The 15,134-nt window shown below is 40.7% G+C and overlaps 1 protein-coding gene, 1 non-coding gene and 1 pseudogene across 2 annotated transcripts; 2 read left to right on the top strand and 1 right to left on the bottom strand.

Moving 5' to 3' along the window:
* Positions 1-682: 682 nt before the first annotated feature.
* On the bottom strand, positions 683-782 carry LOC118616628 (annotated as a pseudogene).
* An 8,963-nt stretch (positions 783-9,745) lies between these two features.
* RPS3A (ribosomal protein S3A) lies at positions 9,746-13,982 on the top strand. The gene is made up of 6 exons (XM_036241404.1): positions 9,746-9,843; positions 10,573-10,676; positions 11,053-11,240; positions 12,741-12,949; positions 13,521-13,630; positions 13,807-13,982. Exons 1-6 carry the CDS (start codon positions 9,782-9,784, stop codon positions 13,926-13,928), a joined length of 795 nt encoding a protein of 264 aa, XP_036097297.1. The 5' UTR covers positions 9,746-9,781; the 3' UTR covers positions 13,929-13,982.
* On the top strand, positions 13,236-13,307 carry LOC118616654. The gene has a single exon (XR_004956639.1). It is a non-coding gene; the product is annotated as a small nucleolar RNA SNORD73 (small nucleolar RNA).
* Positions 13,983-15,134: the final 1,152 nt, after the last annotated feature.

Genomic DNA, 15,134 nt, shown 5'->3' with positions numbered 1-15,134 from the left:
ATGCTCAATGCCTGAAACTATGGCATTAAAAAAAAAATCGCTGTTCTAGGTGGTTGTTGTTTTTACTTCTACTGAGATCATGGCAATAATCCTGTGAGGTGGATAGGGTGGGTACTACTATCTCCATTTTATAGGAACCTAGAGATCAGAGGGATTAAGTGATTTGCCAGTGATTACAAGACTAGTTGGGGGATGGAGAGGGAAGCTGGGATTGAAGCCATGTCAATTAATTGCAAATTAAATAGTATCTAAATTTTTGAGGTCTTAAACATTTAGATAATATTATTGAATAAATAAATATCTTATTTAAAGTAAAAATCTGTTGCAATGAATACCACTGCAGAGATCCTATTTAAAAGGATCTCCACGCTATTTAAGAGGAGACTCTCTGCTATTTGCAATACAGATTTTGGGAGCAGAGGATAGAAGTGTGTATGTGGATATTTATTCCAACCAAAAGTATGAACAACATGCATAATGTTTTCAAAGGTTTTGTAATTTGACTTGACTATGCATGGACTTTATGCAGTATACATTGCTGTTTTACTGTACCATTTGAAGGTGTCACTCAGTAGAATCCATATATAGATTAGTCAATGTGTAAGTAGGTATATGGGCCTACATTACTCAATCTCCTTAGCATATGAAGATTCTTGAAGGCACAGCCTATGTTTTATTTCTTTTAAATATGGGATGCTTCATGAATTTGTGCATCATCCTTTGCAGGGGCCATGCTGATCTCTGTGTTCTAATTTTGGTATATGTGCTGCTGCAGCAAGCACCACAGCCTATGTTTCTTCCCCCTGTTTCACAGTGCCCACCACTAATGAATGAATAAATACATAAATGAATGCACTTTCTTTTACTTTTTAAATTATTTTAAATCCTCACCTGAGGATATTTTTCCATTTATCTTCAGATTGAGTGGGGAGAGAGAGAGAGAGAAAAACATCGATGTGAGAGAGATACATCAATTGTTTGCCTCCTGCACCACCCCAACCGAACTGCAACCCAGGTACATGACCTTGACCAGAATTGAACCTGCAGCTCTTTGGTCTGAGGGCCAATGCTCTAACTGCTGAGCCAAACCAACCAGGGCTGAATGCACTTTCTTTTAAATCATTGTTTGTGTACTCCCCATATTGTCAAAAGCACTTTTCTCTATATCTGACCTTTGAGGTAGCTTTTCTCTCCTGATTATAAAAAATATTTCTACCCAAGCCCAGACTATATTCCCTCAAGATCCTTTCTTCTCCAGAACACTAATTTATCTCTTAAGTAACAGGTCAAAGTGACTTTCATAGTCATTTGGACCCCGACTATGGTGGGGTCCCCTGAATTGCTCACATAAATTTGCTTATAGCCATAACCAAGCTTCTGATCAAAATCAGCACATTCAAGGTTCTTTCTGGTGCTTCCCTTTACCAAGCTTTCTATTTCTGCAGCATCTTCCATACATCTATTATAGTATTCCACACTATTAAAAGAGATAAACTTTGTGATTAGCCAGTTAACAAAAAAAAAAAAAAAGAAGAAAGAAATCTATAAAATTCTTATGTGTTGTAAATGTACTGGTAATAAATGGCTGTTGGAAATAAGTTCCCTACTTTGGTAAAGGGTGAGATTAAAGGTATGGAAAAACAGAAAGGAAGAACTTTTTTGAGCATCTACTTTGTGTCATGTACTTTGCTATATATTTAATTTTTTTTTCTTTTTTTTCCATTTTTTTGTTCAGATAGAGAGGGAGGGAGAACGAAACATCGACGTGAAAGGGACACATCAAGTGGTTGCCACCCACACGACCCAACCAGGGCCGGGGACAAACTGCAACCGAGGTACGTGCCCTTAGCGGGAACAGAACCTAGGTCTCTCTGGACCACAGGCCAACGCTCTAACCACTGAATCAAACTGGCCAGGGCTAATTTTCACAGAAACCTTAAAGTAGAGGCAAACAGAGAGTAGTTGTTCCTAAATATCCATTCTTCCATTCTTGAAAAGTAATAGAATTTTTGGCGGGCACATGGCTTTATAACCAAGGTTTGCATCTCCCATCATCTCTTACAGCTCAGGACAGCAAAGTGCTATGAGCAGAATGGGGTGTGGAACTTGTGGCTGGTACTCTGCAAGGTAAGGAACATGCCCTCCTCATTGCTTTCCCTCTCTGCTGGATTAACTGTTGACTTTTCATCTTGGGCCACATGGATGAGACCAACACATTACAAAGGGTAGAGAATAAGACTGATGAAATCATTAAAATCTAAGTCTCCAACACTATGGCGCCTATACATCAGCTCTGGACCATATACACTGGGACAGTCACATAAGTAAGAAATAATTTCTACTGGTTTATGCCACTATTTAGGTCTTTGTTACAGTTTCTGAACAAAGTTGTTTAACTCTCTGTGCAATCTATGTGAGTGGCCTCCCTGGAGTTGTACATGTTGACCTTGAACTGAACTTCCAATTATTAGAGTAAAGAGAAACAAATTCAGAAAGATTAAAAACTTTTCTTAAGTCAAACTACTCTATGATAAGGTGAGACTGAACCCAGATCTACATGATACTAAATAGTGGCCAGACTAGATTTCAGCCCTCAATTTTCACTTTATGAAATGTTGTTGACCAGAAGGAAAGTCCCACCATTTGTACTCTTACAGTGTGAGGAAAGTGGTTTCAATTCCCATCTCAAAACAGCAACAACGACTGTTGCGGGTATTGGCGGGGAAAGTGAGTGTCTCCCGGATATGTGCTGTTCTCAGTGATAGCAATGGTAATAAGGACTCTAATTTGATTGTACAACTGTACTTTTGTAATGACACTAAGATCACTGTGTACAGATTTAATCTCAGATTTCCTTCTCAATTCTCTTGCTCTGTCTTCTGGAACTAGTTCCTTCTTCCTATCTGCTGTCCACAACAAACCACCCAGGAAAGGGTATGCAAGGGAAATGACTCCAATAAGAGCAACACTTGACATTTAACAAAGTTAACTATAGAGAAGTGTTGACATGAATGTGAGTGGGCAGCTGACATTTATTTTGGAGAGAGAAAAGGAGAGTAAATAGTTACTGAGTGCCTACTATATGCTAAGCCCTGTTCTAGGCTTCTAATGTATATTTTGTCACTTAAAGCTTACAATAACCGCAGGAGATAGGTATTATTAAAAAATGAGACGCAGGCCCAAAATGAAGTAACTTGTGCTAGGCCCTACATCAGCAAGTTAAGATTTAATACTTAAATGAATTGCAGTTTCATTTTCCCAAAAATCTAACTTTTAACTAGTCAACATGGAATTACCTGGTAGTCCTAATGAGATAATCTTCCCAATAGACCCCTTCAGTTCCCCTTAGGAGGATGACCTTGCTTGAAACAATGCATTCTTTGCTAATAATTTCCTTTTCTTTCACCCCCTTTGCACCTTTAAAAACTTTTCCTTTGCTATAGCTCTGTAGAACTCCTTTTTATTTGCTAGATAGGATGCTGCCTGATTCATTAATTATTCAATAAAGCCAATTAGGTCTTTAAAATTTATTTGGTTGAAAATTTGTCATTCAACAGTATTATTCTCACTTACTGGTGGGAAATTATTAAAAAAAAAAAAAGAAAGAAAATATAAAGTCACATACTAGATGATAGAGCAGTGATTTGAAACCAAATCTGACTACAAAATCCATATTCTTTCTACTACATCTTGCTGCCTTTAAACTTTTTGAAGTCCTTTCAAAAACTTCACTTTTTAATTTTAAATACATTACCTCCTCTGTATAACTCTGAAGATTATCTTTGGACGTTAAGAAATTTACCAGGCTTTTAATGTGTTTGGCAGGCCCCATAAAATATTTGGCAGCATTTAGGGAATCTATCTGATCCTTAGTTCTGCGACAAAAGGTGCAACTTGGCAACAGGATGAGCTTAAGCCAGAATGCAAGTCAGTGTACTATTTCCTTAATAGCCAAAGTTTTACTATAGAGGAAAAAGTCAGCTGAACTAAGTAGTGTGTTTGGTGACACAATTGATTTAATTCTGTCAAAAGCCCCTTGGATCATTGCCAACTGGGTTTGTTGATCTCTAAACTGTTCTGATGACTTGGCTTTGGGAAGCACTGGTGTAGAGCACATTTCAATAGTCCCATCTATAACACCTCTACAATGAGAACTCATTATTTCACTTTGTAAATAAAAAAGCAAGGAGAAAAACTATATTCCCAAATAAAATGGGTAATTTGCTATAAAGTAATAATATTAATCAGGATTCATTAATGAGTTCTTCACTCATTCATTCAAGACTAGTATACAAAGAAAGATATTTAGGATAGTCTGCTTTCCACCCAGCGGGTATACAATAGGTACCCCCCTCCACCCCAATCATTGTAATATAATGTGATTATCCTTGATTCCTCTTTTTTCTTCCCACATAACGATTCATCACAAATTCTGTTGGTTCCTATGTTCAAAATATAACCAGAATTTTCACTGCATCCCTCCACCTAGGGCAACAGCATTTCACAGCTCCAGAGGATGTCATCTGCATCTTCGTCTCCATGAATGGTGTCCTGTTTCTACCACTCTCCACCCTGTGTACTTCTTCCTCTATCTCCCTAGACTAAGCTACCACATCTCTTTTAACTTCTTGATTCTACTCTTGCTTTACTACATTGTATTCTCTACATGGCAGCCACAGTGCCACTCCGATGCTCAAGATCCTTCAATGGCTTTTCATTCTACACAGAAAAATGTCCAGAGTCCTTACTATAGCCTGCAAGCCCCTACATTATTTGAAGTAGTCAAGAAGATTGTTCTCTAAACATGACAAAGGATAGGGCTGAGGTGGGGACAGGAGGAATATGTGAGGGATTGGAATAGTCAGACACTGGGAGGCAGGGGAAGGGTACCTGACAGATAAAAGGACTGAAAGGGAGCCCAAAGACCCAAATGAGGTATGATTCCATTAATTTCTAATAGTTCCAGTCTGAAATGTGCAGTTTTCTTTGACCATGCTATGATGGTAAGAGTAAATGTAAGGATATAGAAAATGTATGTTTTTGCTGCAAAACAAATTCTCCCAACACTTAATGACTTAAAACAATAAACATTACTTCTCTATGTGTCAGCTGGATGGTTCTGTTCTGGCCTTACTCAAATACCGATGGTTGGTAGACTGGTTGTTCTGGAGAGAACTCAGCTGCGTTTACTTATTCTGCTACAAATGATTCTCCAGCAGGCTAGCTCAGGTTTCTTAAGATAGTGAGCTCAAGTATTCTAAAGAGCAGAAAGAGAGCAAGACCCAAATATGCCAGCATTTTTTAAGCCATTGCTTCAGTCATAACTGCTAATGTCCCTTGACTAAAGCAAGTCACATGAACAAGCCCAGAATCAGTGTGGGAGGGGACTGCACATGGTCATAGACACAAAGAGGACTGAAACAAAACAAAACAAAACTGAGGGCAATAGGACCATGGAAGGTAGACTGCATATTGAACTAGGCTTAGGGTTTTCAGGGCAGGATAAGGTTGCAAGTAAGTTTTGGTGAGAAAACCATGGGCTGCAGCTGAGAAGGAAAGGAAATGAGATGAGAAGTATTTACTGGCTGGGAGAAAACGATGCGAATTCTGAAACCCATTCCAACGTGTGTGGGAGGTGCTCCCAAACCAACAAGCAATTCTGACACTCTGTGCCTATAGATAGTGTCAGATCCCACAGGTTAAGGACTGCTGCTCCCCATTTAGGTGCCAATCTCAAATCCTGTGCTTTGGAGGGAGCAGCTATAGATTGGAGGTCCCAATGACCTTCTCCTCTCCTTGGGTTCAATTAATTTGCTAGAGCCATTCACAGAACTCAGAGAAACATTTTACAGACCACATTACTGGCTTATTCTAAAAGGATGTAATTCAGGAACAGCCAGATGGAAGAGATGCATACGGCAAGGTACAGAGAAGGGGCATGGAGCTGCTAAGCCCTCTGAGGTGCCACTCTTCCACATCGCCATGTAGTCACCAACCCAGAATCAGAGCTTGTTGGAACCTCCTGGGTTGCCCAGGAAGCCTAAAGCCAAAAGCTCAATTAAAAAAACAAATAAGCCCTGGCCAGTTTGGCTCAGCGGTTAGAGCGTCGGCCTGCGGTCTGGAGAGACCCGGGTTCGGTTTCCGCTAAGGGCATGTACCTCGGTTGCAGTTTGTCCCCGGCCCTGGTTGGGTCGTGTGGGTGGCAACCACTCGATGTGTCCCTTTCACGTTGATGTTTCTCTCTCTCTCTCTCCCTCCCACTCTATCTGAACAAAATATCAAAAAATGTCCTCGGGTGAGGACTAAAAAAAACCCAAATAAATAAAAAGACTGAACAAACAAGCAAAAAACCCACCAAAAATTAAATGGACTCTGGCAGGATATGCATATTCTTTCTGGAAGAGGATATCTTTATCCTAGCCCTTAAAGCAAGGACCGTTACCCAAATATAACTAGGAACTCAAGGAAACTTGACTTTCACGAGCCAAAAATAGACAACAGAAAGGTTGGCAGAGACTTCAGATTCTGGAACTATCATACAGTGACCATAAAACAATTATGCATACTGGGTTTAAGTATATACTGAAGATGCCTGCAAAGAGTAAGAAACTACAGTGATATAAATGGAAAATAACTAATGGAACATTTGGAAATAAAAAAAGCACAGTAATAAAAATTCCAGCAACATTGGATAGATTTAATAGATTAGTCACAAATGACTAATTAGTCACAAATCAGTAATTAATGAAATATTGACACCTTACTAGGTTTGATAGATTCTGACATTTTTTTTCTATTCCACTGTATTCTATCTTAATTTTGAAATTCTCAGATGGTTGAGACCCAGTAAACTGATTATACATCCCCATGTTGTCTTTTTTTCAGTATAATTTAGACTGATGATTGCTCCATTTAATGTAAGCATCAGGGAAAAATTTTTTTAAAGCTTTTATTACAACACAAAGTTGAAGACTGAAATACACACTTCTGACAAATCCCTTAGGTGCTGGTGTTGCCAGAATAAAACAAATGCAGCTGATTTAATTAATGCCTCCCCTGTGGCTTTTTCATTCTTCAGCAGAAAGAGAAATCTGACCAGAAAGAAATCAAGTTTGGTTTTTATTTTGGGGTATGTAGCCTCCAAGTCTATAATATTTTCCATTGGGAAAGTTTTAAACTAGTGAATTGTCACTTAAAAAATAAACTTAGTCAAGATTACTATAAGTATAGAATGTAGAGTTTATTAGACTCAATATTATATTTAGAAGGACTCACTGATTTCTACTGGTCACTAATTTTCACCAGTCTGCAATTAGACAAGAAAAATAATGTCTATAGTTTTTTAAATAAAGCTGATTTATTTAAAAGGATTGACCTTTTGCCCGGCCGGTGTTGCTCAGTGGCTGAGCGGTCAACACATGCACCTAGAGGTCGCCAGCTTGATTCCCAGTCAGGGCACATGTCCAGGTTGTGGGCCCGATCCCCAGTGCGGGGCGTGCAGGAGGTGGCCAGTCGATGTTCTCTCTCACCGATGTTTCTATCTCTCCTTCTTCCTTCCTCTAGTTTTAAAATAAATAAAGAAAAAAATTTGATAAAAAAAATAAATCAATCAAAGGATTGACCTTTTATTCACAGAAAAAGAAAACAAAAGGCTGGACCTTTTAGAGGATATGTTCTTTATTTTTATTTTGGGGGAACAAAATAATTTTAAAATAAAGTCATGTTGATAGTAAATGGCAGTTGTTTTTTGTTTTATAATGTAGTGAAATTAAAAAATTGTAGTCCTATTGGTTCCCATAATTATTCTGAATGTCTGACTTGATCCATAAAGTATAAAAATTGGGACCAGCCACTAATGTCATCTACCTCTTATTTGTTCATCCAACAAATATTATGAGGGCCTACTATGTGCTATGAGATGGAGTACAAATATGAAAAAGGCTGCTCACGGTGAGAAAGGGACACGTTTAATCAATAGTTACTAAGAAGTTAAGCGGTGCTAGGTTCCCTGGGAGCCTGTTTGGGGGAATGAATCTTTTACCAAAAGAAGAAAAACTGAGCTGTCTGGAAAATGCACAGGTATTTGCCTGCTGGTGAGGGAAAAGGAATGAAGGAAGAGAAAATCATTTGTTCAGGGGATTTTAAACAGTTCTAGACGACTGGAGCTCAGTAACTGGTAAAGGCCAAGAGGTGGTGAGGATGAAAAGGGGAAAGTGAGTAGGGCTTGATAAAAGAGGGTGTGTAGGCTTGGCTACGGACTTTGAGAGAGATATCTCTCTCTCCAAAAATATATATATTTTAAAATTTAACTTTATTGTTGAAAGTATTACAGATGTCCCTCCCCTCCCGTTATATTTTTGTCTTAATTGTGGTGAAAAAAACAACATAAAAAACTAACATAAAATGTACCATCTTAACCATTTTAAATGTACAGTTCAGTAGGATTAAGAATATTCATATTGTTGTGAGGTCAAGACTTTGCAACTAGCCTATAAACAACTGAGATTAAGAGAAATACTGAAAAATTTTAGGATTGGAGGTTCAGGAAGAATGTTTTAGAAGGTGGGGGTAGGGAGGAGGGGGTGGGGATGGAGGCCAGAAGGACTGGAAGGGATTACCAAGGATTTAAAGGCTTGAGGGGCGTTGTGAGTGGGGGTCGTGTGTGGCTTGGTCAAAGGGTTCTTTCCCGGTTGGTTTGTTGTTCGCCCAGAGGGGAAGTTAGAGAGGGGAACTAACGTGTCACTGTCTGAGGTCCAAGTCTGCGCGGCCAGCTTTCCAGAGACTGCGCCTTGAAGCTAGTGGGCCACAGCAAACCAGGGTATATATTAAACCCCTACAATTAAAAAAAAAAGGTTTTGGGATTAGTTGCAAAATTTGAACAATTTGATTTCACACACACACACACACACACACACACACAAATCTGGGAACCTGGGAGCACTGGAACCATAGCCCCCCAGGGAACCAATCAGCAGAGTTCACGTCACTCACACACACACACACACACACACACACACACCCTATACATCAATGCATGGGAAACATATAAAAGTATAAACAAGCTACAGCTTGATGGATGTTCACAAAGCTAACATATCCCACGAACCAGTACCCATATCTACAAGCATACCTCCGAAATTATACTTGTTTAATCCTGCTAACAATCTTGTGAGGTAGATTATATTACTATCTTCATTTTATTTTTCCTTAAAAAGGTTTTTTTTATTAACTGACCAGGAATCGAACCTACAACCTTTTGATGTGCGGGACATCGCTCTAACCAAGTGAGCCACCCGGCTAGGGCTGCTACCTCCTTAAAATAGGAGGAAACTGAGGCATAGACAGGTCACAAGGCTAAAGATTGTTGACAAGTAGCGTTTGAACCTGGATCTGCCGATTCCAAACCCCATGCTCTGGAGAGAATCAGGTTTAAAGGCGAGATGGTGAGTTCAGCTTTGAACGGGGTTGAATGGGCGTCTCCTTCCACGGAAACTTGATTCCCGGCATCAGAGCCAGGAAACCACGGGTAACCCGAGGCCTGCACCTCAGGCCGCCAGCGCCGGCGCTGGTGGAGCGCAGCCTCCCGGCGAGCAGGCTCCCTACACTTGAGGGCGCTGTCGCAGCTGCAGTCGGGGAAGAGCCTTTCTATTGCCGCGATATTCATAAGGTCCGCGAAACGCAGAGGTCAAAGGTCACGTCGGCGGCGCGCCCCGCCCCGTTGCATACGCCTAAGTTCTCGCGCGAGTTGCACTTCCGTCCTTTTGGCTCTCTCTGCGGCACCATGGCGGTGGGCAAGAACAAGCGCCTTACGAAAGGCGGCAAAAAGGGAGCCAAGAAGAAAGTGTAAGTGGCGACTGTCGTGACTCCGCTTTTTGGGGCCCTGCTAGAGTCGGCGGGAGGGTTCTGGGTCGCGGCGTGGGCTGGATGGCGAGGATGCCAGTCGGATTGAGTTTGCCGTGCTGGGTTGGTCAACTCCCAGCCGCGGCCTGGCAGATGCGAGTGCTGCGTCGCGGCGGGCCCGCTGTCTTTCCCCTGGCTTTCTGGGCCTGTGCGTGCCCTTTTGAGCCGGCTTGCTGCTGCGACGCGGGGCTGGCCTGTTCGGACCGTGGGCTCACAGGCCTGGTAGGTTCCACGGGTAATGGATAGCTCTGCAGGAGCTGGAGTTGAGGAAGACACTCTTGTCCGCCCAGGACCCCGCGCCGCTCTTCTGCTTGGGCTGAGAGGAACCTGGGACCTCCAACGAGGCTCTCGTGAGGCTTCTGAGAGAGTCTGGGTTCCCAGTACGTGTCTTCATGGGCCAGTCAAGTTCGAGAGACGTGCATGTTACTTGGAGGCAGTGCTGCCTGGGGGAAGGACCCGTAGGGGTAGGGGTAGGGGTAGGGTGGGGAGAAGGTGCGTGTGTGGCTTAGCAGTGAGACGGACACCGTGGGAAGAACTAGATTTACATGTGCCCTTTCACCTCTGCGAGGAACAGAATAGTTGACTGCAGTGTCTACGTTAGAATCAGGAAAGAAAAAAATCAAGAATTGTGTGATCTGCGATAAAACCTAAGCACTTTTTTTTAAAATCCAGGGTTGATCCATTTTCTAAGAAAGATTGGTATGATGTGAAAGCACCAGCTATGTTCAATATAAGAAATATTGGAAAAACACTGGTCACCAGAACTCAAGGAACCAGTGAGTACCTTCTTGAACTTTTCTTCAATTGAGACGTCTATGTGTCTTGGTCTACTATTGTTCCTGTGATGGGAGACTAAGGACATGTCAGCACTTGGTTGCAGCTTTGGCTCCTGTGGTGCTTGTTTTGGGGATGACACTTGTAGAAGCGTATTTTAGAATTTCTAAGAAAATGTGCCTGAGTAATTTTGAGCTTTTAATGGGCACTGTCAAGTCATTGGTGTCCACATGGATTTGGTTAACAAAAGTTAAGGTCTTTATATAATTTACCATTAGCTTTCTGAACTCAACTTTATCCGTGAACATTATCTTTGTTGGCTTGACTTTGCTTATGTGGTTAGTGATGCTAATAAGACAATTGATTCTTGTTTTATAGAAATTGCTTCCGATGGTCTCAAGGGCCGTGTTTTTGAAGTGAGCCTAGCTGATCTGCAGAATGATGAAGTTGCATTTAGGAAATTCAAGCTAATTACTGAAGATGTTCAGGGTAAAAACTGCCTGACTAATTTCCATGGCATGGATCTTACCCGTGACAAGATGTGCTCAATGGTCAAAAAATGGCAGGTGAGAACAGAAGTTCCTTAGAGTCATGGTGCTATGGCATGGGTGAACAAAGTGTAATGTCATGTGGTGGTGTCGTTACAGCAAGGAGCATATCATATAGTCGAGGTTTAGATTTTATTGTAAAAACTTGTTTTCTTGCTTATTTTGGAATTGGCACTCCGACTTGAGCAACAGCAGTGAGCAAAAGTTATGGTCCTCCTATTTATTTAGAATAAGTTCAAGATTTAACATGGGGCTGGGGGTGGTTTTGTATTTTTTTTGCTGCATAGGTTAGTGGCTGATTGAGGAATGTCTAGATTCGGGTTTTTAGTTTTGCCTGTCTTCAGAATATCTTTGGACCCCAAAATCTACTGGATTAAAAATTTTTTTTTTCTTTATTGATATTAGAGAGGGAGAGAGAAACGTCGATGAGAGAGAACATCGATTGGCCCCCTCCTGTGTGCCCCACCTGGGAATTGAACCAGCCACCTCTTGGTGCATGAGTGGACACTCAACCACTGAGCCACACAGGCCTGGCAAAATCTACTGGATTTTGAAGTGAAAGGGTGGTGTGGGCTAGTCTCGATTTCCTCTGGTGATAAAGTATAATAGAAGTAGCAGAGCCTCTGGTGTGAAGTTGAAATCTTGGTTCCATTTCCCAATTGTTTTCACTTTGGCAAGTAACTTAGAACTTGCTAAGCCTTGGTTTGTCTCTAAGATGTAGGTAGGAGTGTCATGTCATGGAGTTAGGAAGAATTCCATGTTTTGCACAGAGCTTGACACAGCATTTAGTAAACATTAGTGTGATTGTTACAGGAAATAACTGCATTGGTTCAGATGTGTCTGGCTAACTATCCAGTTTGGGGATATTTTGTATATGAGAATAAATGATGACAAAATGTAAATTTTTTAAACTAAGGTATGCAATTTACAAAATGTAGTTTTGTTGCTACGTAAGATTTGGTTTTTAAATTTAGGCAGTAATATGACTAATGAATTTTTAAATTGTACTTTAGCTGTGAAATTGAATATTTAATATTTAATCCTTAGCATGGCTTTAGTTTGGAACATAAAGGACATTTAGAAGTATATGCATTTAGCGTTAATAACATTTTACCTATTCAGATATTAAAAGATGGAATAAATGTAAATGTCCATATTGTAGAGTCTCTCATAGAACTTACTTTCCTCTGTTGTTGCAGAGTTGTACAGTTGATTGAAGGGGAAGAAGGTTAAAGGCTCTCATGAATTTGTAAAAACTGGGAGTGGGTGCTGTTGCAGTCATGAGGATAGAGAGGAGGAGGGAGGACTATTGAGAGAAATTACTTAATTGGATATGAAGGATAGTAAGAATTTGGTAAGTTAACATCAAGGGAGTTAATTCTGGGAATATGACATGTAATTGATATACTTTATATTGTGTGATGAGTACTTGACATTCCAGCTTTTTTATATTAGAATTTGAGGGATAAAAGTTAATAACATTAAAACCTGCTATGTTTGACATTTTTTTTTCACTAGACGATGATTGAAGCTCATGTTGATGTCAAGACTACCGATGGTTATTTGCTTCGTCTATTCTGTGTTGGTTTTACTAAAAAACGCAACAATCAGATTCGGAAGACCTCTTACGCTCAGCATCAACAGGTACGCCAAATCCGGAAGAAGATGATGGAAATCATGACCCGAGAGGTGCAGACAAATGACTTGAAAGAAGTGGTCAATAAATTGTAAGTGTTTTTTCCCTCACACAACACAACCCTGAATCTGATTAACCCTCAGATGAAGAAAAGTGTATAACCCTTAGATGAGGTGGAGTCACACCTGTGTTTAAATCCTGTTTGTGAAACCATTTAACTACATCCCTTGAAATGAAAGCATGCTAAATGTGATTTGGTTTATTGATCCTAATGAAGCTATCTCATGGCAGTGAGCCTTGAAGTACAGGAGATTCTTTTGTCTCAATTAGAAAATACACTGAATAGACAAAACTCGCCACAACTAGTGATGTATGGGAATAAATGATGACAAAATGTTTCGGTCCCATATGATGTCCAGATGATAAAACTTAAACATTTTTCTGATGTTCCCATGCTATTGGCTAAGAGGAGGGTGTAATGGAAAAGGCATACGGCTCAAATGCTAACTTTGCTACTACCTAGCTGCATGGTTCAGATCATTTCACCTTCACTGAAAAGGGGCAGTAGTAGACTATCTTACATGAGGATTTATGTGGATTAAATGAAGGGGGGTGGGTGTTCCATGTCGATTTATTCTAATCTAGTGTTAACTGGTTTGCAGGATTCCAGATAGCATTGGAAAAGACATAGAAAAGGCTTGCCAATCTATTTATCCGCTCCATGATGTCTTTGTTAGAAAAGTCAAAATGCTGAAGAAGCCCAAGTTTGAATGTAAGTGAAAAATCACTGGATTTCTGTGGGGAAAAGTAATTATGTGGCCAAATACATTTTTTCGGTTTATTGGGTTGCCAAATAGTGGCTTTTTTTCCGGTCATGTCTACATAGTATATTGAGGGACCATTGTTTCAAGATATGGTACGCCATAACAATTATTTTCTTCTTTTTAGTGGGAAAACTCATGGAGCTTCATGGTGAAGGTAGCAGTTCTGGAAAAGCTACTGGGGATGAGACAGGTGCTAAAGTGGAACGAGCTGATGGTTATGAGCCCCCAGTCCAAGAATCTGTTTAAAATTCAGACATTTAATGGTGACAAAGAATAAAAAATCCTATTTGTGATATTTTATTTCTGATCATTCTTTAAAAATAATTTTATGTGCCTGGCGGGTGTGGCTCAGTGGATTGAGTGTCGTCCCATGGTCTGAGGCGTTCCTGTTCAATTCCCAGTCAGGGCACATGCCTGGGTTTCGGGCTCCATCCCCAGTAGGGGGCATGCTGCAGGAGGCAGCCGATCGATGTTTCTATCTTCATATCTAAAAAATCAGACATATTAAAACCTTATTGCTGGTAAATCATGTTCTGAATTGTAGTGATGTGAACTTTTCTGTCCTTTTTTGTGGATTTTATCTATTGCTCTAAGTAGCTGAGAAAGGGCAGTGATCATTTTAAGCTGTAGTGATCTGGAGGTGAAAGAGATGGCTAATAAAAGGAAACCCTTTTCTTTTTAATCCTCACCCGAGGACATTTTTCCATTTTTTGTACAGATAGAGTGGGAGGGGGAGAGAGAGAGAGAGAAACATTGATGCGAAAGGGACACATCGAGTGGCTGCCACCCGCACGACCAACCAGGGCCAGGGACAAACTGCAACCGAGGTACATGCCCTTAGCGGGAACTGAACCCGGGTCTCTCTGGACCGCAGGCAGATGCTCTAACCGCTGAGCAAAACCGGCCAGGGCAGAAACCCTTTTCTTAGCTTAAGTTTTGATGGTTTTTAAACCATCTGGAAAGCTTGTTAAAACATTGCAGGGCCCTGCCCTTTGAATTTCTGGTATTCATGTAATGCTGATGACCGGGACCACTTTAAAAACCTGTGATAGACTAATGGAAAGGAAAGAGCCACCTGACTTTTAGTTTTTTGTTTTTAAACCCAAATGCTGTCCTTCCTGTAGCAATTAAGTAGCCATTTAATACAGCCCGCCATTCAGTATTTACTCCACTCAGTCTGTTCTGTGCCCTTCTGTTCTTGAACCCTTTTCTTATTTGTACTCAGCTGATTCCCATTACTTTCACCCTGTCATCTATGCATGTGTTTACATTTTCTGCCTTGCCCCTGGATGAACTGTTGGGACATTCATCCCATTTGAACATCGGGTTTCCCTTTCTCCTGCCTAATCAAGCTCATGGCTTCAGACATTCTCATCTTTGTCAGTATTCCTTCTACCTCAAACCCCTTATAGCAAAGCCAAGAGTTAACCATATTTTTGTTATCTACTTATT

This window comes from Molossus molossus, unplaced genomic scaffold, assembly GCF_014108415.1.
Source record: "Molossus molossus isolate mMolMol1 unplaced genomic scaffold, mMolMol1.p scaffold_m16_p_4, whole genome shotgun sequence".
Classification (NCBI taxonomy): Eukaryota; Metazoa; Chordata; class Mammalia; order Chiroptera; family Molossidae; genus Molossus; species Molossus molossus.
Note: the sequence above shows the minus strand (reverse complement) of the source record. Positions and strands in the feature narration are given on the sequence as shown.